Here is a 26,278-nt window from a genome sequence, read left to right as displayed (position 1 = left end):
AAATACTGATGGGCTCAGTCCTCTTGGGCACGAACTGCTAGGTCCTTGTCTATGCAGATACTACCAACAGTTATTGAGAGTTCAGAGGCTCCAGCAGGTGGTAGGATCAAGTAGCCACCTTACAGAGGCTCAGGTGGTTACCAACAAAAGGACTGAGAATAGCAGCGGTACATGATCCACTTGCTTCCTGTTTCTGACAGTGTCCAAGTGACTGGGTTTGTACAACACGCTAACCCACACTCAGTGATTGAGTGTGGGTTGTTGTTGAACTGTGGGTTAGCGTGTTGTCTGCACTCAGGACATTTTTCACAGGGTCGCTTGTTAACCATGCAGTGTGGCTTATTTTTCTCAGACAAGCCACCTTGAGAACCCATGGTTTGTTGTTGAGTTGTTCGGGGTGGTTAACAAGCCACCCTGCAGAAAATATCCTGGGTTCAGACAACATGCTACCCCATGGTTCAACAAACAACCCACAGTTCAACAACAACCCACACACAACCATTGAGTGTGGATTAGCATGTTATGTGAAAAGCCCCACTACCTTGAATTCCCAGCCCTGAGATATTCAAAAGGCTGTTTCTTTAACATATCCAATGATGCATTCCCTTTCCCAAACTCTCTGCTTCCATACCAAGGCAACTCAAACTCCAAGGCAGAACTATGTTTTTGTTGTTGTTATTTACCCCGCAGTTCAGCCAAAAAGGCTCCAGAGTGGCTTACAGATCAATTAAAAAACAAGACAGTACCATACAATCCAAAAGATACAAAAGAAAAGGGAAAAGGATCAGGAAAGGAGAGGATAAGCAAACAAACAAGGCATCACTTCTTAAGTTACAAAGTTGTTATCATGACCAGCAGGGATAGAAACTAGTTCAGGGTCACATTTTTGAATCCACACAAATATGAAAACAAAAACAAAACATAACTCCCTGCAAGTAGAAAACTAGCAGAATAGGGAAGTGAGTTGGGCTGGAAGCTTTCTTCCTAGTTTTCTCACTTGCAAGGAGTTTATGTTTAGATGGGAGAGGATTCAGAAATGTTCCCCCTACCCTGACTGCAGTTCTGAAGTGGTACAATCCATTTTTTCTCTTTCCGCTGCATGTGTGGACCAACCAAACGTTACAATTCACATAAGCAGGAGGGAGCTGGTTGACATGGTTGGTGCTTCTCCCCTTGCTCCCCCAGGAGCAACGACTCGTAGAGGACTCAACCCGGGAAGTGAAGAAAGTGCGCAAAGCTCGCAATCGACGGCTGGAGTGGAACATGATGGCGTATGATAAAGAATTCCGACCCGATAACAGGTTCTCACCATCCCCATATCACATGGCTTCATCGGAAGGATCACTATCCCCAGATAATAGGCAGGTTTTATGTATTACACGCTTTGCTTGACCTTTTCCTTTTCTTTTGCTGGTTGAGTTTTTTTGGCTTCAGTTCTGTGTGTTTTTCACTTATTTTTTCTGGATGCCTTTTGTCGCTGACGACAACAAGGGCTCTGTCCTGGCTAGAGGCAGGTTCAGGGAAACCGAGGCCATTGGCAAACTCTTCCAAGGAAGGAATTGCCCTGCTTGTAGCTCAGGTGCTGCCTCATCCCTGCATGGGCTTCGCGTGATGCTGAGATGAGAAGAGAGGTGTGCTGTTTGCAGTGGAGCTGGTGGCTCCCATGTCAGTGGCACAGTGAATCTGCTCCGGGTTTCAGTCAGAACCAGTCAGAAGTCTAAAGGAGCTATGTGGGGCAGTGAATCCACTCTGGGTTTCTGTCAGGAGTCCAAAAGACCTATGTGGGGCAGTGAATCTGCTCCAGGTTTCAGTCAGAACCTTAAAGGAGTGATGTAGGGCTGTGAATCCCCTCCAGGTTTAAGTCAGAACTCTAAAGGAGCTATGCAACGTGCTTCTGCACCTTGGATAGCTCCTTTAGAGTTCTGACTGAAACCCAGAGCAGATCCACCTCCCCGCTGACTTGGGAGCCACCAGCCTCTACTGGCTGTTTGGGACCGGAGCTAGGTGGACTTCAGCCCCTGCAGAAGGCCGGTCTCTGGAGCTGCCACACTGCCTCTCTAAGCCAGGCCCGCCTGGGCCCAGCTTGCTGCATGCCTGCATTCCTTTCGTTCCATGCCTGTGCCGTGTGTCTTGCACATCGAGACCTTGATCCTAGCAGCTGAGAGGTGCCACCGAATCCCGCCCTTCAGCCTGGTCCTTCCCACCCACCCCTGCCATCCAGGCATACAATCTTTTGGTGTTTTTGTGTGTGACAGATCTTACGCGTCCGATGCAGCTGACCACTCCTACCCGGCCAGTCCTAACCATCCTGCCCAGCAGATCTTAGCTCCAGCCTCACACCTGTCAGCAGACAACAAAGAGGTCGTCCTGGTGGCTAGCCAGGTGCAGGAGCATGCCTACAGGCCCTCAGCGGCAGGAAGCCGGCAGAACAGTCTCAACCGGGTCCAACAGCCCCATGTGCCACAACCGCCAGAGACTATGCTAAATGGACCGAGACCTCAGATGGTCAAGGATTATGGGTATGGACTCCTGCCTGCTTTCCTTCCTCTGCTAGCTGTGACTTTCCTCTTCAGTAGAAAGAGCTTAGCATTTTCTAAAGATACCAGGTGGGTGGCTGTTGAAAAGCAAAATTCTCTGTCCCTGGTATTAGCGCAGGAAAGGTGCAGAGAAGTGTTAACACAAGTGGGTCAACAAGTAGGCAAGGAGTTGGCAAGCCCGATTGCAGCACCTTTTGTTGCCATTGCTGTCTAGTATGACATCAGTGCCTTGGTTTCCCCACTGGAAAATACCATCCAGAGATCAGCTCACTCGTAGGAACAGAGTAGTATTTGTCAATCCTGGGGAATATGAGGAATAGATTGTTATTCCTCTTATTCCACCTTTGTTGGGAGACAACTCCGGTTTGCCTTGTGGCATGACAGACGCTTACAGGTTGTCATTCTGTAAAACCAGAAGACTAGAATACAACTGTGCAGAGGAATGGCCGTACACAAGTGAGCATCTATGTTTAAAATCCTGCCAGGGCATCTGAAAGAGAACTTAGCTGAATCTTCATCATTGTGCCTTTGGCCCCTTCCCCCTTCCTGCAAACACCGCCACGACTGCCTTGTGTGAAGTCCACACCCATCTTGCTTAATGTGGGAAAGCACTGACACCTTTTGAAACTGGACTGGGTACTGTCAGCCTTCTAGTGCCCACAAAGGATCATTGACGTCTGTCCATTAGACTGAGCGATTTTTGCCCCTCCTCCTCCTCCCCCTCCTCCATCCTTTACTTATCTAGCTCTGTCTCCCTTTGTTCGGCACTGCCCTGGGTGCTACTAGCCTTTGCCATTCAACTAATGCCAACAAATCTTGGAGATCAAATCCTGCCATTTCCATGCAATTCTCTCTCCCCAACCCCAAACACACTTTTGCATGGAGGCCCGTGGGCAGAATTTGCTCTGCCTTTGTTCATTTGAAAGAGCTTCTGTGCCAATTTACTTTTTCTCTCCTTTGAAAGCAAAGGCATTACCACTGGAAACATTAGTGGATGTGCTAGTCCTTGGAGGATCAAGGTTAAAGGGCTGATATTCACAAAGGTCAGGGCCTGTCACCCCTTTCTGACAGCTGCCTCCATGCAGCGAGCCATTCCTCCCTCTTCCATGACCTTCCATCCTGAGATGGACTCACAGTAAATGCACAGAAATATAGGTTTGCAGTGATGTGGAGACAGGAGGTTTCACTGCGTGGCAAGTCTCTGCAGGCAAGCTGTTATTGTGGGGAGGCAGTTGCCATAGAGAGAGCAGCCTCTCCCCTCTCCTTTGTTAATGTGCTTTTGGCCCTTCAGGTTTTGTGAAGGCTGCTTCTACATTGGCCCTTGAGTGGTGCTGAGGCACTGCATTGCTGCAATCATCTGGAAGTGGAATTAAAACAGGGGTTCCACACAGCACTTAATTTAGTGCTCTGTTATCCAGCAATGCCTACCCCTGTGGCCACTATATTTTTTATAATATTTACTCAGAAGTACGTCCCATTCAGCAAAGGTTCCCTACAACTTTTAACTAGAAGCTTCCTCTTTGTGGCTTCTGTCTCTAATGGATTCCTGTTCAGTGTAGCCATGGCATGACTGATTAATTGATCCCTTAATTACCCAATGTTCATTTCCTGAGAGAGGTTCAGGTATTGATTTCCTCCCATTATTTTACCTTTCTTTTTTATTGTGGAAGAATGCCACTTGGCAAAAAAAAAAAAAAAACAGGCAAAAAATGTGTGGAAACCAGGGACTAAAGTGTGTGTGTGTGTGTGTGCGTGCGCGTGTGTGCATGCACACACACGGAAATTTACTAATTCCTGGTGTTGTTGAACAGGAAGCAATTACAGCAACAGAAGCCACCAGGAGGAAGCTTCAAATTAAAGTCACAGGAGACCTGAAGAGCCTCAATATCTTAGGGATATTCTTAGGTATCTCCTGATCCTTATGTTCCTACTCAGTCTTTGCAATCATCAGAGCAAGCACTCCTGAGGGTTCCACATGCTCCTGAGGTTCACCTCAGTAGACTGTTTAGTGTCGCAGCACCCACCCTCTGAAATGCATTACCAACTGTCATTAGACAGGCCCCCACATTTCTGATGTTTAGACATCTCCTCAAGACACATCTCTTCACACAGGCTTTCCCTGAAGTGTGACCCAGCCAGCATTATCTGTAGTGCACAGCAAAGTGTGCGGTTTTATTACTGATTAGAATGTTTATTATTGTGTAGTTTTGTTATATTTTATTGTTGTTTTGATGGTATGATACTGTTCACTGCTTCTAAACTTTGTGGAAAGTGGTATATAAAGCCACCTTAAGTACTTGGTAGAAAGGCAGGGTACAAATCTTGGTAGAAAGGCAGGGTACAAATCAAATCAATCAATCAATAAATATCTGATTAATAAATAAAATAAATAGTGCTTTGCCACCCCACACAAAACAAGTGTTGCTACTGCATTTTAAGACAAAAAGCGATCTTCACAAGATCGAGGCTAAAGAAAGACAGGACAATGCAGAAAACGCTGAGATTGAATGGGTTGCCAGTGATGTCGTCTGGATTCTCTGCCAAATGTGAGTGAACAAAGAATAGCAATTCCAGGTTAAATGGCTAGTGTGGAAATAACCAAAGAGGTCTTCTTTCTTCAGGACCATTGACAGCAGCCTGCAAAAGAGCTGTTAAAAGTATACCTTGCAGGGTGATATTTCCTTGATGCTGGTCATTCCGTATAGGAACTTCATGTAACTCATCACATATTATGCCTTTCACATGTGTGCACACAGCAGGAAGTCACCACCAGTTTTCCACCACATCACAAGTTAGCCAAAGAGAAAGATTCATGTTAATCACACATGCAAACTGCGCACAAGATTAGGAAAGTGACCATGTGACCATGTAGGAAACTAATCTTATACGAGACATTCTGTTTGAGTGCCTTCTGAGCTCCTGCAGACGGCAAATAAAGAGCAACATGAATTAAGGCAGGCAGTAGCATTACTGCCATTACTGCATATTAGGGAAAATGCATGCAAAAATGCATACAGATTTTCATGCACACGAAAAGGCATATGAATTTTCATGTGGACTTTTAAACTCACACACTGGTGTGGAAATGGGATAGAATTAACTTGCGCTTGAAAAAAATGTGAATGTTATAGAACCAGAAATGCAGGTTCATGGCATTCATGGCACAGCGGAATAGGACGAGTTCAGTGGGACATGCAATAGAAGCTAATACAAGCTAATTTTGACCTTTTTGGTTGTCTGTAGCCATTTTTAATTATTTTATTTATTTTTTCTGTGGAGGGAAGTGTGGCCATGGGGGGGGCAGACCTCCTCAATGGATGAAAACTCCATTGCTATGGCACTGGCCTCCAGTCATAAGCCGGCATAAGCTAGGCCTGCACAACTTGTGAGCAACCAAGCCAAACACAGCCCACTAACTCTCTGGCTGCTCAGTAAACCTGCTGGCTTTGCTATTTGGCCAGGTCTGTCCAGGACTTGGCAGGTCACTTTGGATGGATGGTGGCCTGTGGCTTGTGAGCTGTGCAGGCTTAGCCTAGGCCAGGGTCAAAGAGGGTTTTTCAGCCTGAGCACTTAATTCCATTTTGGAGATGCTCCAGTGATGGGTGGGGCCAAAGGCAAAAGGGGTGGGGCCAAAAATAGCATATTGCTGCTTAAAGCTCACATTTTAGGAGAGGCATTTCAGCCTTTGAAGCTGCACAAAAGCCAGGAAGCCACCAGCCCATCAGTGGTTGGGGGAAAGAGGGGTGGGGCCAGTGTAGGGCCTGATCTGGCCCCAAGGCCTGCCATTCTGCACCCCTGGCCCAGGAGTTCATTGGCGGGCAGCCCTTCCTGGACAAGGCTGGGAGCTCTGCCCAACATATCTGGATGCTATAGGAATTCCAGAACAGAGAATTGGTGGCAGCAGAAAAGGGTCAGCTTGTGGCACGCAGAGTTCTAGTGGCGGGGAGTTCCTTACGCCCTGCGTAAGCATTTGCTAAAAATTCGCTAGAAATTTCGTTTGCTAAAAATTTGCTTATAAAATATAAGCATTTGCTAAAAACAAAGAAGAGACCCCCCAGGTGGGCTTGTTCCTCCCCACAAGTGGGACTGCCTCGCGTGGGCGCAGATCCACCCGGCTGCGCAGAGTTCTCCGCTGTGCGGGCCCTCTCTGGTCTTGGGGTCGCTTCTCGCCCGGACCGGAGCCGCGGGTCCGCCGCAGCCTGGGAGCGGGGCCGGGCGCGCGGCTCGCAGCCCCGCGCCGCGGCGCCCGCAGACGACGCCTCGCCTTCGCCCGGCGCGGGGCCCGTCTCAAGCGGTCTCTCTCCTCTCCTCTCCTCTCCTCTGCTCTCTCCTTGCAGCGCCCAGCCGGTGCCGATGGCCGAGTACTTCGCGCCGCCCGCGCCGCCGCCGCCGCCGCCGGTCATCCCCTCTGCGCAGACGGCCTTCGACAGCCCCATCGCGGCGCCGCCCGCCCTGGCCCCCAGCGCGGCCGCCTCGGCGGCGCACGCCCCCGCCCCGCCCCCGGCGCCCCCCTGCCCCTACTCCGCCTCTCCTCCGCAGCCGGGCGCCCTGGGGCCCCCCGTGGCGCCGCCGCCGCCGCCGCCCGGGCCCCCGACGGGCGCCGCCTCGCCGGCGCGCTCGGCGTCGCCCCCGGCCGAGCCGCGGAAGCCTCCGGCCCCGCCGATCCCCATGAGCGACGCCCGGAGCGACCTGCTGGCCGCCATCCGCAGGGGTGAGTGTCCGCCGGCCGCCGCGCGCTCGTGCGCCCGCGTCTCGGGCGCGCCGGAGCCGGCCGGGCTTCCCGGGGCGCCCGGCGGCGGAGCCTTGGCGCCGCCTCGCCCCGCGGGGAGTTCACGCCTTCGCCGGCGTGCGTAGCGTTCGTGTGCCCCCTGCCCGCCACGGAGCCCGAGGCGGCCTGCGCGACCCTCCTCCCCCTCTCCGTTCTGTCTTCACCGCAACCCTGTGAGGTAGGTCAAGCGAGAGCCAGGGCCGGGCCCGAAGCCGCCCAATGAGCGTCGTGGCCGAGTGGGCCACCAGGACCCGGGTCCCCCCGGCCCAAGCCCAGCACAAGTGGTAGGTCAGAACATCTGGAGGGCCCACAAGCTGCCCACCCCTGCCAGAAAGGGATCGCAGAATCAAAAGGCCCGGAGGGGGAGCGATGGGGAGCGGTTGGTCTGAAAGCGGCCTGTGCACCCTGGCCAGTGGTCCACGGTTCCCTCCCCAAGGGGAGCCTCACCTTCCTCTGCAGCTTGGCGCGGGGGAAAGGAGCGTCTTGTACAGTTGCTCTGAGCATAGGGAGGGACACTGCAGCTGTGGGGCAGATCCCCGTCCCTGTCTGCGGCTCCCAGCTGGAGAGGAAGGCTAGAGATGGGCCATGTAAGTTATCAGCAGCAGAGGAGCTGAGAACCGCCTCCAGCATCAGAGGCAGGATGCCTATGTGCACCGGTTGCTGGGGAACATGGGCCGGAGGGTGCTGATGCACTCTTGTCCAGCTTGTGAGCTTCCCACCGGCATCTCTGGCTGGCCACCGTGTGAACAGAATGCTGGACTAGATGGACCCTTGGTCTGATCCAGCAGGGCTCTTCTGATCTTAAGATGCGCTGAAACATAGGAGGAACCCAAGTGTCCACTTTGTCCAGTTTTGAACAATGGCCAACCGACGGGATGCTCCCAGGACTACCACATTGGAAAATGGAGTGTCAGCAGAAGGCATTCCTTTCTCTGGGGAGACCTGGGCGGGAGGGTGCTGTTGCACTCCTGTCCTGCCTGAGGGTTTCCCACAGGCATCTGGTTGGCCACTGTGTGAACAGAATGCTGGACTAGATGGACCTTGGTCTGATCCAGCAGGGCTCCTCTTATGTTCTTAACACTTTGCCACCTAGAGCTCAGACAACCCCCAGCTTTCCTTCTGGCTTTGGAAGAGGGATGGGGGAGAAATTCTTTTGCACTTATGGACTTTTTTTCCTAGCCCCCCCGTCCCCCACCTGTCACACACACACAGGGGCTAAACACCCCCCCCCCCATATGTGTGCCTGTGTGTAATTTGGGGGGTGGGAAGTGGCTGGGTTCGAAGGCTTACCCCTCCCCTATCCATATGTGGTGGTCCCAGTCCAGATCAGGGCTCTGATCCGTATCAGGGTCTTGCATGCTTACTTCAAGGGGAAAAAAAGGTGAGGTTCAGCTACAGGCTACATATTATTTATGTATTTATTTATTTTGCGATATTTATATACCGCTAAATATAATAAAATCCCTAAGTGGTTCACATGTAAATATTTAAATTACACAGCATGTCATTTAGCTCTTAACTTCTGGAAGGCGCCATCTTGCAGCCTCGATACTCCATTTGTGCAATATAAAAAATATTGCTGACCCTCAGGGTCACAAGAATTGCAGCACTTCTGAAGTGCTATATAAATGCAAATATATATATATTTTTAAGTGATCATTAAATGGCCTCCGAGGGTTGTTGAATGAATAATAATGGGGCAACCTTATGTAAGCCTTCTCCCTAGGTGGGATACAAATGTGTCCAATAAATATTTTAAAAAGAGCCCTTAAAGAAGCAGAGCTGGGATTAAACTTGATGCTGTTGGAGAGGACATTGATACAAGCAGCTTTCCTCTCCAGATGTTTTGAACTTCAACTCCCATCAGCCTACATAGCCAATGGTCAGGAATCCTGGGAGTTGTAGTCCAAAACATCAGGAGGCACCAAATTGGGAAAGGCCGGTAAAAATCTCTCATAGGCCAACAGCAAGTCCATTAATTTCCAGATGACTACCATAATTTATCTGCAAACACAGAACTGGCATTTGGTGGCATTCAACTTCCATTTGGGCTAGTCGTGGAAAGGGAAAATATTTGTTGCCTTAACTGCGTCTGTAGGTTGGGGGTGGGCAACTTGTCGCCGTCCACATGTGGCTGGACTGGAACTCTCATCAGCCTTAGCCAGCATAGCCCATGGTGAAGGATGATGGGAGTTGCTTGCTCAGGCTGACTCAAAGATGTTTCTTCTTCCTTTGCAATGCAGGCATTCAGCTCCGGAAGGTACAAGAACAATGGGAGCAGGAGGCAAAGAAAGAGCCAGTGGGCAACGATGTGGCCACGATCCTCTCCCGCAGGATCGCAGTCGAGTACAGCGAATCAGATGACGACTCTGAACTGGATGAGAATGAGTGGTCAGATTGAGCACGGGGCGGAGCATTGCCTTGGGGTGGAGGGGGTCTCCCAAGTTCTTCTTGCCACCTTTCCACAGCCAGGTGTGTGTGACTGGGCACCCCTGCAGGTAAATTGCTGTGGTTTGCCAGCAGCTCGTGTTCAGGAGCTTTGCTTTCGTGCCATGTTGCGTTGTTGAAACTGTTTTTAAGGTGGCCTCTTTGTGGGCGAGTGTGCATTAGTGACTCTTGTCTTTCGAAAAGCATCAGTGGTCAGACACCAATTGGCCACTGATATTTTCCCCCCAGGTGTGAAAATGACATTTGAATCTTTGAATGTGCTGGAAAAGTGAAACAAATGCAGCGACAGCACCCAGTTGTGGGTTTAATATGGCTTAAGATATGGTCTCAGCCATAACAACATGCAGATTTAGGGAGCAATCAAATATTAGAAACAATGCTGATGTTTTAAGCAGATGCACTTTCTATACCTAAATATATACTCTTGGGATGAGTGGGAGAAAGTCTTCTTTCTTGTGTAAAATACTGCAGTGTGGTTTCACAGGTTAGAAGAATGCAGTTCACTGGCTCATACGTTTTCTCCATTGCTTAATGCAGCCTTCCCCAACCTGATAGCCTCCAGATGTCTTGGACTACAACTCCCACCAGCCCTAGCCATTGTGGCCAGTGGAGGACACATGGTTGGAGGATGCTGGCTGAACGTTTGAGAGACAAGTTCCAGAGAGGGAGTTGTGTTAGTCTGCTGCAGCAAAAACAACAGAGAGTTCTGTAGCACCTTAAAGACTAGCACAGTTAGGGCATAAGCATTCATGTGCCTAGAGGCCACTCCAGCACATGCATCATGATGGTCACCCAACAGGGTAGAGACTGAATACAGAGGGAAGAACTCAAAACAAAGCAAGCCCAAGCTGCTCTTGTTTCCAAAGTAAGGCCAAGCAATGCAAGAGGCAGCTGCAGTCATAACGGAGCATACACAAATAGCCGATCCAGTTACATGAATATAAGATCCATTGACTTCAAGTGTGAACTGCTAATTAGAAGCCTCTGGTAATGAATAGGCATAACAAGACCTCTTGACTGCACTTTGAAACAAACCAAAACCCACTTTCTGTACACAGGGGTATATATATCTATCCCACTTACGTGGCCAATTCACACATGTGACAAAGTGGCTTCATGAATGAATGTTTCAAGCATTGTAGGGATCAAACTCACCTGGACTAGTTTATCTGTTTTCTATTCCTGCATGTAGAGTTCAGGATGTTGCAGTGGAGAAACACACACACACACACACACACACACACACTGCAAAGAACTATACATTAAAATAAAACAACATAAGAGTACATAAGAGCCATCAAAACCAGCAAGATTCTACTAGGAAAATTCTGATTTGAACTGTGTGCTCCCATTTTCAATAAAAAGATTCCAATCGCTAACAGAACAGAACAGTTTATCAACACTCTTCTTTCCTTTCTCGGAACCATACTAATTGTGTACATTTCATTATAAAGAATTTTTCCTAGACCCACATTAACCAATTCTCAATTACTGGCCCTCATAAAGTGTTTTGCACATTCTTGCAAGCTAGAAATGTGAAAAGAACAAAGGAAAAAAGCCAAAATTCTCATATTCCCAGCCAATATCCAATGCCATGTTTCGTTGGGAGGTCTCTGAGTTCCATAGGACTCAATCCCAATTAAGTGTGCATAGGACTTGCAGTCTTGATCTTTTAAAGATAATCATACATGTACGTGGGAAGAGAGCCAAAGTGAGTGCTGACTGCCATATCTCAAGGTTACTCCTAAGATGGCTTCCCAGGAAAACATGGGGCTCAGATAAGACTGAAGTTAGTTGCAGGTGTGACTAGCTTATTCCTTTCATTTCAGTGGGATTTAGGCGGCAATCCCCTTCACACCATCCTGAGAGTAAGCCCCACTGGATACAGTGGGATTACTTTGGAATCAACCTGCATAGAATTACACTGCACATAGGACTAACTTTAGCTGGATGGGGGCTATGTTGTTTCAGGGCCAATTCCTTCTGCCCTCAAATTGTGACAAAGGGGCAAATGAAAGAGTTTCTGCGAGGTATGAATAGTCTGTTTTCCTTCTCTGTCAGTGAGCAACTGAGCAGTTCTCATTGCCCAAAGACCCTCAAAACATGGGTTGCCGTGTAAAAGTTGCAGATTTAAGGGAAACCCCTGCATCTGAAAGTCTGACATGACTATCTTATGTTCTGGGCCATGGGTTAAGATCCTATTGAAGGAAATTTGGATGCCCTCCCTGGTCTGTTTTGATATGCTGAAAAAGGGGAATGGAATCCTCTCTACTGATAGCTAGTGTGGTGTAGTGGTGAGAGTGTTGGACTGGGAATCAGAACATCCGGGTTCTGGTCCCCACTTGGCCATGAAGCTCACTGGGTGACTTTGGGCCAGTCACAGACTCTCAGCCCAACCTACCTCACAGGGTCGTTGTTGTGAGGATAAAATGGAGAGGAGGAGGAAGATTATGTAAGTCACCTTGGGTTCCTTGCAAGACGAAAAAATGTGGGATATAAATGCAATAAATAAATAAATAATAGCTACTGCCAGCACACCGGGGTTTGCAGAATGGGCTTCTTGTTCCTTATCTCCCAGAGAGGAGGAAGAGGCAGTCTAATCCTCATTCTCAGAAAGGGCAAGAGCAGCTGTGCCAGATCCAGGTCATCTTTAATGCCACCGTGCATTGCTAAGTCGGGCAGCAGCTGCTTTTTCCTCGTTGGGGAGAGCAGCTTCAGTCAGATTGATGGACGTACAGAAGCTTTGAAGGTGGCCCCCCAGTGCTGCAGCCTCTCCCATGACATGGGTCACCTCCTTCCCCATGCGGACTCTCACTTCCTCCCTTTAGCAGATGGGTTCAGCCCAGGCCACAGATGCCCTTCAAGGAGCAGTTATGTGCACATGTGCATCTGCTCCTCAAAAGAAGCCTTGTGCACGAGCATCCTCAGACGTGTGCATCTTAAAGGACTTGATGGGCACAATTTATCCGCATTGCAAAAGGCAGCTCTTCTCGGTCGAGGACTTGGGCTACCTCGATCCAGGATTCTCACAGCTGTGAGTAAAAACTCCTTCAGTTCCCTTACTGATCTCTCCGCCGTGATTGTATCCATGAAAACACAGTAGAATTTCCCACTGGATGGGGTGTTCTATGTAGCTGCTGTCCCAGAGCCCCCACTGAGGAGTGCTGACTCCCCCTAGCCCCACGTTGTGTGGGTTCTGCCACGGCACCGGTCACCCAAAATTTGGCTGGCCTTGGTAGCCAGCCAGGCCAAACATTTGTGATCGCCAGGACCCTGCGTCCCCCTTCAGCACAAATGATCAGTGCATCCTCCTCAAGCCCAAGCCGGAGAGGAAGTTGGGACTCCTCTAGTCATCCTTGCCAAAGGGCAGTGGAACACTGGCCGTGGTGAAGGTGGAGAGTGCAATTGCGGGTTAAGGGGAGTTCCCATCCTCTGTCACTGAGGTCCCATCAGCTTCAAGCTCGGAAAATCGGGAGGTCCTGATGCTTACCTACATGGCAAGAATTTGTTTTGTATGGCGAAGCATCCAATCATGGGACCCTCGACTTGTGGTACGGCCCAGATGTAGATTACTAGCTCAGAGAGAATTAGGTCATTGTCTATGACTTCATGATAGGAAAGAAGGAGGAAAACAAGAGCCAGTGGCAGATTGTGTTGATTGTGTTGATGACAGGAGTGTTGAACCTCAGGCCCATGAGCCAAATTAGGCTTTCTGGGGTTCCCCAGATGGCCACGCACCCTTCCGCTGGCCCCACCCACTTTTCCCGACAGTTGCGCGTTTGATGGGTTCCTGGCTTTTGCATGTTTTTTTCCTATTCTGAACAGCTGAAACGCCTCTTCTAAGGCTTAGTCGCTGGCAATAAGGGCTTTCAGCTAAGACGTGCTGGTATTGAGGGGCCCATCCCCTTTTGCGTAGAAGGCAGCTCTTGAGAGCTTCTCTGAAATTGAATTTGGCTCTTGGGCTGGAGGAGGGTCAACACCCCTGGTTTAGAAGGATTGTTAGCTGCTTTGGGTTGCAGAGGTAGATAAGCAGGCTGAAGTACCAAGCCATGAACAAGAATGGCTGGGGAAATGGAGTTGTTTAAATGACACAGAGGGAGCCATTATTACACTATTGCGGGACTAATCATGCACATGGTGGGCTTAATTATCCAGTGATACTTTATGCAGGAACGTCTTCTCTAAAAAATACCATTAAAATCACCTGTAACTATTTCCCATTGTACAGTGTTTATACTGTGGTTTTGCTATGAAGCATCAGCTTCACACGTTGGATTGATTCATCACCCCCTCCTTTATTTGTCCAAGATTTTAGAATATAACTCGGAGAGAGAAGAGATGAAGCGTAGCAAAGACATATATGGATTGCGCTTATATTTTGTATTAAGTAACAATCATTTTAGTGGGCCCATGCCATGGGGCTCGGATTTGATTTGAGCAGAGATGATGAGCGACTCCCTCTTAAGGATTAATCAAGTCGAGGGAGTTTGAGTCAGAATGTAAAGGCTGCATTTGAAGGCTTAATATGCTCGAACATGGAACAGGATGGGGAAAAGTTGTACAGAATTTTTTCTTCCGCTGTTTATCCTAACAGCCGAAGGTGGCGGGAGGCAGAGAGGAGCAAGTGATTCTGTCTCAATAGAAGTCAGGGCTTGATACAGAACAGTACATGGAGCTGTGTCAAAGAACACTGGTGGAGGAGGTGTTGTCCAGAGGTTCTAGGACTAGGGAGAATCAGGGCCGGCCCTGCCATTAGGCAAAGTGAGGTGGCTGCTTCAGGCAACTGATGCTGGGAGGTGGGAGCAGCTGCAAGGAGCTGGAGGACTGAGCTCTCGGTCCTTCGTGAACTGTCCTGAGACCCCTAAGTTAGCCTGCTGCCCTCAGGTGAGGTGGAGGGTGCTGTCCCATCACCAGCACTGAAGATTCAACTGCCAGCCCAGTTGGCTTCTGGACATGGCATGGGGAGGGCATCTTGGCCTTGGCCTCAGGCTGCAAAATGTCTTGGCCACCTCTGGGGAGAGTACATTTTGAGTCTCAAGTTCAGGTGGGGCCAGAAATCATCAGCCAGCGGTGGCGAAAAGGTGGTGTAGATGAGGAATCTCTGACAGCATGCAAGGCAGAAAGGCTCCAGATGGAGCACAATGGCATGGGAGACAAGACAAAGGGGCCAGACTAGATGCAGTGAATGCGCATGGTTTATGTGATGTACACAGCTACTGTAGGGAAGATCAGCTCCCAGTTAAAGGTGTGCATTCCAGCAGCACTGGTATGTCAGGGAATGCATCTTCTGCTGGCTCTGGAACTGGCGGAGTGGCAGATGTGGGATGCCAGAAGGTGAGGAATTTTCATGGGAGGACTTGGCATTTGAGGATATTGGCAGAGAGAGATTCCGAGGCAGAAATGTGATGGAATGGGTTCCATTCCCTTGTAACCTGTGAAGAGTTCTGTAGGGCAGAGTCTGAGGTAGCTGATCCCTGGCACAGACCAGGGACCAGTGTTCCACCAGTTACACATCTGCAGAATATTCTTTGAATGTGACATTTTCTGAGTTGTGGGCCATCATGACACTGAGAGGCAGAGAGAACTGCTATGCAAGAGACAGAGAGATCTCTGAATCCCACCATCATTGTAGTCTGCTTACTTATTCCCATGGAGTACCATGTTTCTTCTGGCCGATTAATCATATCATAGAATCATAGAATAGTAGGGTTGGAAGGGGCCTATAAGACCATCGAGTTCAACCCCCAAGACGATTAGCTTTCCAGCTGTTGTTCTAAGGCACTTCTATGCTTCTTCATAGAGAACACAAAAGCCAGGCAAACTAAATAGCCTTTCTAGTTTCACCTTTATAACCCAGGAGGGCCAGGTGCCCAAGCTCTACAATGTAGGAAGCAAGGATTCATTGGCTTGCTAAAATTTGGAACTGTATTCTTTCTCCTCAAATTCATGTCTTGATGGTGAGAACGAAATCCGTCTCAGTGTCAAAGAATTCATATTTTCCATGGCAGGATGTATGTATTTCCCCCCCCCCCCTCATAGTTTCTTTAGCACAGCCTTCCTCCATTGGGTGCTGTCCAGATGTGTCAGACTACAACTCCCATAATGTCCAATGGCCATGTGGCTGGGGATTATGGGACTTGTAGTCCAAGACATCTGGGGGGCGCCCAGTTGATATATCAGGCATCCATTAGGGCAACATGATTCAATAAGCCACATTGGGGGTGGTACTGCTAAATTAAATTGTGCAGTTTGGGGCTGCAGCTGAAGAATGTGGACCATAGAGACCTCCTGCTAATTCCTAATTCTTTCTTTCTTTCTTTCTTTCTTTCTTTCTTTCTTCTCTTTAGAAAAACCTAAGGGAAAATAATACTATACCAGTGGTGCCACTGGGGCGACCCACCTCAGGTTCCGATGCAACACAGATGTTCTTGACCTGCACCAGTTGGAGCCCACTGGGCTAAAGCTTTAGATAAAGCCATGTATTTTTGCTATTATTCCACATTTGTGCCTCAAGAAATACTTAACAAAGCGGACCTTTTGTCTGCCCAGCTTGCCTGCCACCTCTCCAGCTTAGCAGCCTTCTGTTTTCCCCAGATGTCTCTTTAGTCATTGAAGGAAGCTGGATGTTGTGTCACTTATGGGCACAGATGTAACTGCTGGTACAGGGGCAAGAAACTGAGCAGGGATGTTCTTGTAGGCAAATACCCTTGCTTGACTTTTACAAACAGAATCGGGGTGAGCTGCCCTTCGCATTCCTGATCCTGTGCACATACCTCACCCACCAACCCACGGGGGGGGTGTTGCCTTGGAGGCCAGGATGGGCTAACAGGTAGCAGGAGTGTGACTCTCCTTGCCCTGTGCTTCTTCTAAACTGAAGAAAGTGCTGCCAGTCTATGGACACTGCAGTGTCTTCTTCTGTCTGGGATCATGGGAATTGGACTACAAGCCCACCATCCCTAATGGAAAATGTCCATGTCATTTTCCGCCAGGGCCGATAGGAGCTGTAATTCAGCTCTTGTGATCCCAGGTGGAAGAAGATGCCACAGTGTCAATAGACTGGCAGCACTTCCTTCAGTTTAGAAGACGCAGTTGAGATGAAGTGCCAGAAAAGGGAAATTGTGCAAACCCCATTGTGTGATTGCTCTCCTGTCTTTGATGGAGATGCCACCACCTGCTATCCTGTCCTGGCCAGCAAGGTACGTATCCCCCCGGGAGTCAGGATGAGCTAGTGCATGCATTTGAACATCGAACTCCCCAAGGGTTGTCAATATTTGAGCCACTTAAGATGGGATGATCCATCTGGGGAGTAAATGCCCTTCTGCTAGCCAGACCATCATCAAGAATGCTAATTCCCAGGCCACACCCACCAGTATTGCCAACAGCATCCCAACAACAATATTTGTCAGGTGCCACTGTGGAATTCTGCTCCCTCTCACTGGGTGTGGAAGACGGGGCACCTGACTTCCCCATCACAAAATTTCATGTTCTGTTAGTGTTGTGCTGCCTGCTAGTTGATTAGCATAAATTAAATTAATAAATGGATTGGGGGACTGTACTTAGATTTGGGCATCATAAAACAAAACAGTCCCCCTGCCTGCATCCACACATTGTGAACCTGAACGGAAGTTTCACTTGGAGAGGGGGTTGCCACCTGTTTGAATAAATAACCAAAGTAACTGTGATTACGACTTGATTGCAGAAAGGGCTGGGCGGGGGGCACTTGCCTTCCCCCCAACCCAATAGCAGCAGTAGGACAGGAAGAGAACAGCTCAACTGTGAAGTTTGCAAGGCAGAGTTGACAGATGGTTCTGCAGCCCATAAAGCTGCATCACCTGACCCTCCCTGATTTGTGGCAGCACAGAAATGGTTCCAAGTCAGTGGACTTGCCCAGTGTGACAGGACAGCCTTCCCAACCTGGTGCCCTCCGGGTGTGCTGGAATACAACTCCATGCTGGCTGAGGATTGTGAGAGTTGTAGTCCAACACATCTGGAGGGACCAGGTTGGGGAAGGCTGTTATCAGGTAATGGCAACAAGTTGTGTCTACACCCAAGTTCTGCTGAAGTCTTTCATCCAAGCATAGGATTTCCCAGACAAAGGGCAGTATCGAATGAGTTTGTGCTCGCAGAAACCAGGTTCCGAACTATGTGCAAGAGAAGAATCCAACTAAAGTTATGTTTGCACAAGCGCGGTCGCACGAGCGATTGCACATTATGCTTGTACAACCCGTTGCATGAGCGATTGCACATAACTCTTGTCCAGCCTGTTGTGCATAACTCCTGTGTAACTCGTTGTGCAACCCATTGCACAACTGCTTGTGCAAGCATCATGGGCAACCACTTGCACAACGGAAAGGTTCAGTGGCGCTCCAGTAGCGCTATTTGAGTTTGCGGAATGACAGCGTTGGATACTGCCCAAAGCTCTCATTTGCAGCTGTTTGGGTTTGCAGGGCTGGGCCAAAAGGACTTCTCTCGTTTCATGTTTATTTTCATGTCAAAAAGCACCTCCCAGTTTTGGCACTTTTTGGTACTGGTGAACACATTTGTGCGTTGGGGGGAGGGTGGTCTTTGATAATGCTGTACTTGGGCACCGTTTTCTTTCTTCTCTTTTGTCCTCATGGCCCTTGACTCATTTGTACACACTACCATTGAATCCTGTGGAGTGAGACAACCAGTGTGTTGATGGTGTCACACTACTATCAGCATAGTGATGTCATGGAGAGTTATAAACAAAATCACGTGGTTTGCCACAGCCAATCAGATTCCCATATGCACCTACCTGTACCTTAAGATGTTCTTCAAGTTCCTCTAACTTCTAAAGTATGTGGATGGTGATGTACGATAGGGCCTTTTTTGGCATTGGCACCAAGGTTGTGGAACTCCATGGGGAAGTCCATTCTGCTTCATTGCTCCGTATGTTTAGATAGCTGGCTCAGGCAGTCCTCTTTCAGAGAGTCTTTGGGACTCTCTGATCATTTCTTCTTGGGGACTGCTTGCTTGGCTGGTCTTTTACTGTTCATTTGTTCCACCTTAATGCATTTTATGATCATTTTCATTTCTATTTTAAAGTTAAGTTTGTAAGTTGCCTTGTAGGCCTATTGAGCCAATAATAATAATAATAATGAAGTATCCGTGTAGGCATATGAGGCTGTGGACTGTGAGCAAAGAAGAGGGGGAGGACGGGCAGAGGATCAACCCCTGCTGAGATCATAAGCAAAGTTATTTGAATGCGTTTGTAAGCTGCCTTGAAGATGTAAACAGTGGGAAGTTGTGCTATCCGTCTGTTAACAAAAAAAGAAAGACAGCAAATGGTTCTGAGAAGCAGCATCAGCCACCAGGGCAGCAAATAGGAGCAGAATAGCACTGAAATAATTCAGATATTCAGCAAAGTAAGTTAATTTACTTTCGGTGCTTGTGTCTTATCTGCTATTTTGAAGAACACTCTGAAATCAGAAAATATTTGGCGCAGCCTTACTTGAATGTTTGCAACTGCTACTTAGCAGCCATTGCAGACCCAACATAGTACCTGGTCTGGGGTGTGATAAGCTTATGCCGCACTTTTATTGCCGCCTGACCTGATCATGTGAATTTAGTCCCCAAAGGGCAAGAGAAGGACTCTGCTCTTGGGGGAATTTTGCAGTTCGAAGCAAAGATCACAGAACCTGCACTGCACTTTAGAAGACCTAGTTCTCTGATTCCATGCTGTCACCCCAAGCTGTGCCCCTCGGTAACATTCGTCGTACTGTCCCTGCAGCGAAACAGTCAGTACTTCTGGACTGAACCTGGAGCAGAAATGATGAGACATGAGATGACCTGCATTAAGGTCAAAGGGAAGATAGCTCTGCCCGGATTCTCTTTTGCAATTTACAGTGATGCAGTTGGAACAAGCAGGAGATTGGAAGTGGGGGAGGGCACAGGTAGTTATCCTGTGAGACTCCCCATTCCCTGGAGCTCCTTCCACCCAACACACACACACAAATACACTGTGTAACATGCACAGAAATTAGGAAATTTTATGATTATGGCAAGGGTCTTAGCAGAAAGTTAGGTGGCTTGATCCCCAGGGCTGTTGGGTCCAAATTCATCAGGGGTGCTGAACCCTGATCCGGACCTCCCGGGGTACCAATCTAACCCTCTGGGATTCCACAGCAGGCCACGCCCCCTCCCCTGGCCCCACCCCTCTCCACCAGCCACCAATTGTTTGCTGCTTCCCCAGCGTTTCCCCCCATTCTAAAAGGTCGAAATGCCCCCCCCCCCCGAGGCTTAAGTACCGGGAGTAAGAGCTTTGAGCTACAATGAGCTGGTATTTAGCCCCACCGCTTTTGCGTTTGGCCCCGCCCACCCCTGGAGTGCACCCTCCCACCCCGTTTCTCTGAAATGGAATCCAGCCCTCGGGCTGAAAGTGGCTGTGCACTCCTGAAATACACGGATGTAAGCCACTTGGGAAGGGGTGTAACATTCGCGTCCTCAGAAACCCTGTAATAGGAGACAGGATTTGGGGCTTGACAGGGGCGAGAGGTGTTTCCCCAGCCAGTCCAGCCCTAAATATGGGTGCTACCAGGGTCAGTGCCCTGCTTCCAAGCTCTTTGGGTGGTTGAGCTACTTGAATGGCAGCAGGTGCTGTTATTTAAAGACAGGCCCCCTTCCTGCTGCACTGTTTCCCCCAGGAGTGCGGGAGAAGCCCAGTGCTGTGGGACTCCAGCCAAGAGGCCAGGCACCAACTCCCTGCTGCCTGAGCCACCGGGGCTCCTGGTGGGAGAACTGCGGTCAATTCAAGTCAGGATACGGACACTGCCGCCCAGAATCTTCTTGGTCCCTAGGAATCAGGTGATCTCGTAGAGAGCCGATCCCATGACACTGCTGCCTCTGTCAGGGCAGCTTGTGTGGGGCGTCATTCTCTCTCCGCCTTTGGGGTGGGGGTCTGCCAGCCTGGCTGCTATCCCCTCTGCACCCAGACAGGCTCTGTCTTTCCAGCTGTGGGGGCTGAGCTTTTGCCACCACGAAGGCTTGGATGGCTGGCAGGTCCCTTCAATGCACCCCGCTTGCCGAGAACTCTGGGAGGCTCTCTAGTTACGTCACAAAGGCACTTTTACGAGCCAGCACAGTTGCACAGATTGAAGCAGCCATGAAGACGGTTCAAGGTGGCCATTTCACAGAAATGGCCCAGGCCCTTAGTAGACCCACATGCCGCCCAGGGCCAGCTGTGAGGGATGCCCTGGAGAAATGACACAGGTGGGGACTTGCCATGTGCAATATCCTACTTGTCATCGGCACATTATGGGTGCCACGTTTTCCACCACTTTGGATAAAAAGGGGGTGAACTGGGTCAAGGCTGCTCAGCACTGGCATGATGGCAAATCATTCTCAGGTTTTCCTCCCCTTGCCTTGTTCGTAGGAATGATTGAACTGGACTTACATCTCCCTATCCATTAGCAGAAGTGAAAAGGTCTTTAAATCTTTAGATCTTTCAAGCCAGAAGAGCAAAGTGGGATCTGAGTATATGCCTTGAAAACTGTGGCAGTGACAAGGTGGGATCAGATCCCCATATTGTTGAAGCCAAATGTTGTTGGTCAAGATTTCAGCGGCCTCGTCCCCAAAGCAGCATCTCAAAATCCCATCCCACTTTTAGTGACAGTTACCCTGCCCTGCATACTCTGAGGCATGCAGAGTTTTGGATACTCTCTTGAGCTCTTGCCATAGTGCTAAAACATCAAGATGGGAATGTGAGGAGATCTCTGTGCGATGCTTTGTGAAATGTGAACCCTTGATCTTTTTGTTATAAACGGGTTTTTTATGCACTTGGTGAGACTTTATCCAAGATTATGGGAGCTGTATCTTTATCCAGTTTACACACGTACACATACACACAACCTTGCCATGTATTTAACTTTTCAGGTATGGAAATGTCCCTATCACAAAGTGAGGCCTTGTTTGCAGAAAACAAAGCAAAACTATGCCAGGACTGTACCACTTCAAACTTCAGTGGTGTGTGTGTGTGCGAGAGAGGGGGAGGGAGGGAGATCATGACCAAATGCTCTTCCATATAAAAATGCATCAGCCTAACCTTTTACCCGGACATGGTGTTTTCTCTGTGTAGGGGTTTTCTTGCATTGAGATATCCACGTCTGAGGTGGTACAGCCCATGAACAGTTTTACCATACCATGAGCTGTTTATGTAGAGAGGGCCTCAAGTGATGTTTATCTGGTGAAAAGTTCTACCTTCCCACATCTGATCTGCTCAGCATGTGGTGCTGTATACCACTGTGATGTAAGGCCAGAATGAATGATGTGCCTGCACAGTCTCAGCAGAGGCAGTGTTTACAGTTTAGCTGGAACACTTCAATTTCCATACTATGTAAATAGTTAAGAAGAATCCTGCTGGTTCAGACCATCTAACCCAGTGCTGGGAGAACCTGTGGCCCTTCAGATGTTGTTGGACTACAACTCCCATCATCCTTTATTCTAGCTGGGGCTGATGGGAGTTGTAGTCTGACAGCATCTGGAGGGCCACAGTTCCCCCACCTCTGACTCACAGGCCTCTGGGAAAGTTCCCAAGAATGGCAAGAAAGCAAGACCCTCTCCTGTTGTATGTTCCTAACATCAGTTATTCAGCGGTATACACCACTGTGGCCATGGAGGTTCCACATAGCTTTCATGGTGAGCAGCTATCGAGACCTATCCTCCGTTTGGCTTCCTGAAACACTGAATACACCAAGCAAAGCAAGCGAGCTTCAGAATTATGTTGATGCCTCTTCTGCTCATGTCACAGCTTAGATTTTTTTCCAGACGAGTATCTTTTTTTAAAAAAAAGTTTGATTTCTGTTCAAAAGGAGTGACTAACAGGAGAAGCAAGGGGTATATCCAATGTGTGGGGGTTCTCACATGCTTCAATGTATTAATTTGATTGATTCACATTATTATATAGCTGACAAAACAGCAACAATGGCAAGAAGAAGCTATTCACTGTCTTAATGAGGTGTTCTTCTAACCGCGTGCTTTTAGTCCGTAGATCAGTAGATGTTTGCTACTTGTATCTATCTACCGTACAGAGTTTGCTATTTGTAAAACAAGTGTTCCCGACATTGTGGGTTCTGCTTGTCTTGATGCTGACAAAACAGGGCTGTACTGTATGGTTGCAAACGGAACTTTATTCTTTTCCTGCCTGTAGAGGAAAACCTATACAAGATCTGAGAAATAAATAAATGCTTGTAATGAATTATGGTTCTTTTTATTTTTTCAAGACATGTTGTACAACATAAACCCAAGCTGTTGACACTTTATGCATGTTGTAATAATAACAATAATAAAAATTAAAAATAAACATTTTAAGAGGTTTTTTGTTTTTGTGGCTATTGGCTTTCTCTCTTTCTGAACAAGACTTGAAATGCATATTTGCATCTAAGTGCAGGTTTGTTAGGTTTTTTAAAAATGGAAATTGCATGAGCTCTGTGTGTGTGTGTGCGCTTGTGTGTGTGTGCGCTTGTGCGTGTGTGGGAGGAATAAGGCTGATAATTAATGGGATCAGAACAGGCATGGAGAGGGAATTTGACTCCTTCCTGTTGCAGATCTGAAGAAAATTATCCCCCACCCCGCCATCTCATGCCGTTTTCCATTCTTAAAAACCTGTCACATCTAGTTTGGCCCTAACAAGTTTTGGAGTCCCACTGCAATCAGATGGGGAGGGGGGCGTGGAACTACACAATCCAGCAGTGCAAATCTTGAAAAACAAGAGTAGGATCCAGCCGCAAAGTGAAGCATTTTGATTAAATCCCATTGATTTCAGTGGAAGGCATTTGTTTTCATGCTCCCATTAAATGGGTGGGATTTAACAGTGTTCCGCTTTGGTACACCAGCTCATATTGTACTGAGCTCCCATCGACCTGCACATTCAACCCAGTCTGCCAAAATCATCTTGGCCTGCAAAGTTCAGCTGTAGGCTGACACTGTAGGCCAGCCTTCCTTGACCTGTCTCTCTCCAGATGGGTGGGACTACAACTCCCAGCATGTTCATGGAGTGTGGTGGCTGTGGATGATGGTAGTTGTAGTCCCTCACATCTGGAGAGCGCCAGGTGGGGGGGAAGCTGCTGGAGTTTCTTTTCTGCAACATAAGACACACTACTTCTGAATTAAAATTGGAGCTACACTTCATTCTGACACCCATCAAGGTATACTTTTAGAATAGGTAAGGGTGAGAACAACTGACCATCCTCGGAGGAGTCCACCCAATCCTGTGTCTCTGCATGAGTCACTGTGTTCTGGGTAGGTCTCAGGAGGAATGATCCCATCACACCTAATATAGAGATGTGGAAGAATGACACCCCGCCCCCCATCCCAGAATGGAGGTTGATTGGCATGATGCAGGCCAGAGAAAGAAAACATGCAGAGAGGCAGTGGGCAGCCTCCCACATGGGTGGGGGATATTCAGACTCACAGGAGCTTGCCATAACATGGTGGATTTAGGCTGCAAACCTGTACATACTTCCTTGAGAACCAGATCCATTGAACCACTCCTGCTGAGTAGCCATCCATAAGATTGCACGGGACATCTCTAGCAAACAGTTCAGGGAATGATGGCAGTGATTCCCATTCTCACCACTGAGTGGTTCTCACCTTAAAAGGAAGGTGGTGGCAGCAAGGATGTTCCATGATCTCGCATGTGGTAAAGATCCATTGCCCTTTCCCCCCCTCTTCCTGCAACTTAATAATAATAATAATAATAATAATAATAATAATAATAATAATACTTAGTATTTATAAAATGCTTTTCCAAAGTGTTCAAAGCACTTCACATACATTATCTCAATAATCCTTACAACAACCCTGTAAGGTAGGCTGGTATTGTTATCCTCATATTAGAGAGCTGCGAGGTGGGGGAGGTCCCAAGATGGAAAGACAGCAGCTCGCCGAAGAAGGCCAACCAGGGAGCTCACGGCTCAGAGCTGCGATTTGACCTGGGGACTTTTCCATAATGTGTATTTGTGGAGGGTGGGAGAGCTGGAAATGAGGTGGCGTAGTGGGGAAGTGGGACTAGGAACTGGACTCGAATGGCCATTCCTCTACTCTAAGTGTGGGAGACCTTTAGCTCACAATCTGTCTCAGGTCCTGGGTTCTGTCTTTTTGCTGCATGTTCCAGCATGGCTGAGAAATGGTGGTGCATAGGGCAAGGGGGCTATGCAGATTGACCAGGGGTGGGCAACTGCATATGTGTGGGGGGAGGGGGGTCTGGGGCAATGCTATGGCCCAACTAATGGGGAGGTACTTCTTTAATTGATACAAAGTTTTATATTGATTCAACTAACTGATTGATCAACGACCTTTTGCTGCCCTAATATCTGGACGGGCACAGCAATCCTGCAGGGGGGTGGATAGATTGGTGGGAGTTCCAAAAGCCAAGCCGCTGCATTTTCCAAAGCTCTTCCAGCTTGTGCCAGCAGTGCAAAAGAGAGGAAGAGCATCTTTCTCCCCGGTTCCCATTTTATGTAGGTGTGTATATAGGTTTGTATGTATGTATGTATGTATGTATGTTTTACTTTTACAGTTTCCCTCCCTTCGGTTGCAGTGGGCTTGGGAAGGCTATGAGTCCTGCAAATCCATTTCCTCCCCTCCTCCCCTGATCCTCCCAGACATGCCCACAAAACACGCCCTTTTTGTCTCTCCTGATGTTGGAGAGGCAAGGAGTGTCGATGTTTCCATGGTGGCTGGAAGGAGGATTGTGAGGACGGACCCCTCCTCCAAGGTCAGGCCACACCCTCTGCCCTCAGAGGGGGAGGTCTAAGGCATCCTAAGGCCCCTGGGAGGCCCTCCCCGGGACCGTAGGATGGCAGCCTAAAGGTGAGTTCAGAGATGGATGCCACCTGCTTGGAGGTGGCAAATGGCACAGTGCCTTGCGTGGGTGTGACATGAGCACTGCAAGAACAGTTCCCATATCACTCCACTCTCTCAGAGGCCATGCTTTCCAGTGGAGGCCAGGTGCACATTCATTTGTGATTGGCCTTGCACTCACTGAGGGGCTCAACCTCTGTCTCAACCAGCCTTCCCTAACCTTGTGCTCCCTAGATGTTTTGGAGTACAACTCCCATCATCCTTGGCCATGCTGGCTGGGGCCAATGGGGACTGTAGTCTAAAAACATCTGGAGTGCACAAAGTTGGAGAAAGGTGGTGTGTGTGTGTGTGTGTGTGTGCATGTCCTCACACATAGAAATTAACTTCTCAGGAAGAAGAGTTCTAGCTTATTGATTGATTTTTATTGATTGATTTTTATCTTTTTGAATTGTTGTGATTTTTCATCAAGGTTATAGCCCTTAAGAGCCCTGTAGGATCAGTCCAAAGGCCTCTCTAGCCCAGCATTCTGTTCCCACAGCAGTCAACCAGATGCCTTCAGGAAGCCCACAAGCAGGAAATGGGCACAACAGCACCATCCCATAAACGTCTCCCAGAAACTGATATTTGTAAGGCATTCTGCCTCTGATTCTGGAGGTAATATGTCGCCATCATGGCTAGTAGCCATTAATAGCCTTATCTTCCACGC

General features: G+C 48.6%; 1 protein-coding gene across 1 annotated transcript in view; it reads left to right on the top strand.

The window, feature by feature from the left end:
- Positions 1–9,706, top strand: part of LOC146338641 (actin-binding protein WASF3-like) — a 67,814-nt gene extending 58,108 nt beyond the window's left edge. The window contains exons 6-9 of the mRNA XM_084813368.1: positions 1,186–1,361; positions 2,256–2,519; positions 6,875–7,248; positions 9,549–9,706. Coding sequence (XP_084669494.1) covers positions 1,186–1,361; positions 2,256–2,519; positions 6,875–7,248; positions 9,549–9,706 — 972 coding nt within the window. The remainder of the gene's footprint in view (positions 1–1,185; positions 1,362–2,255; positions 2,520–6,874; positions 7,249–9,548) is intronic.
- The last annotated feature ends 16,572 nt before the right edge of the window (positions 9,707–26,278 follow it).

This window comes from Heloderma suspectum, chromosome 9 (genome assembly GCF_057233095.1).
Source record: "Heloderma suspectum isolate Gila_16-S chromosome 9, 16-S_ref, whole genome shotgun sequence".
NCBI lineage: Eukaryota > Metazoa > Chordata > Lepidosauria > Squamata > Helodermatidae > Heloderma > Heloderma suspectum.
Note: the sequence above shows the minus strand (reverse complement) of the source record. Positions and strands in the feature narration are given on the sequence as shown.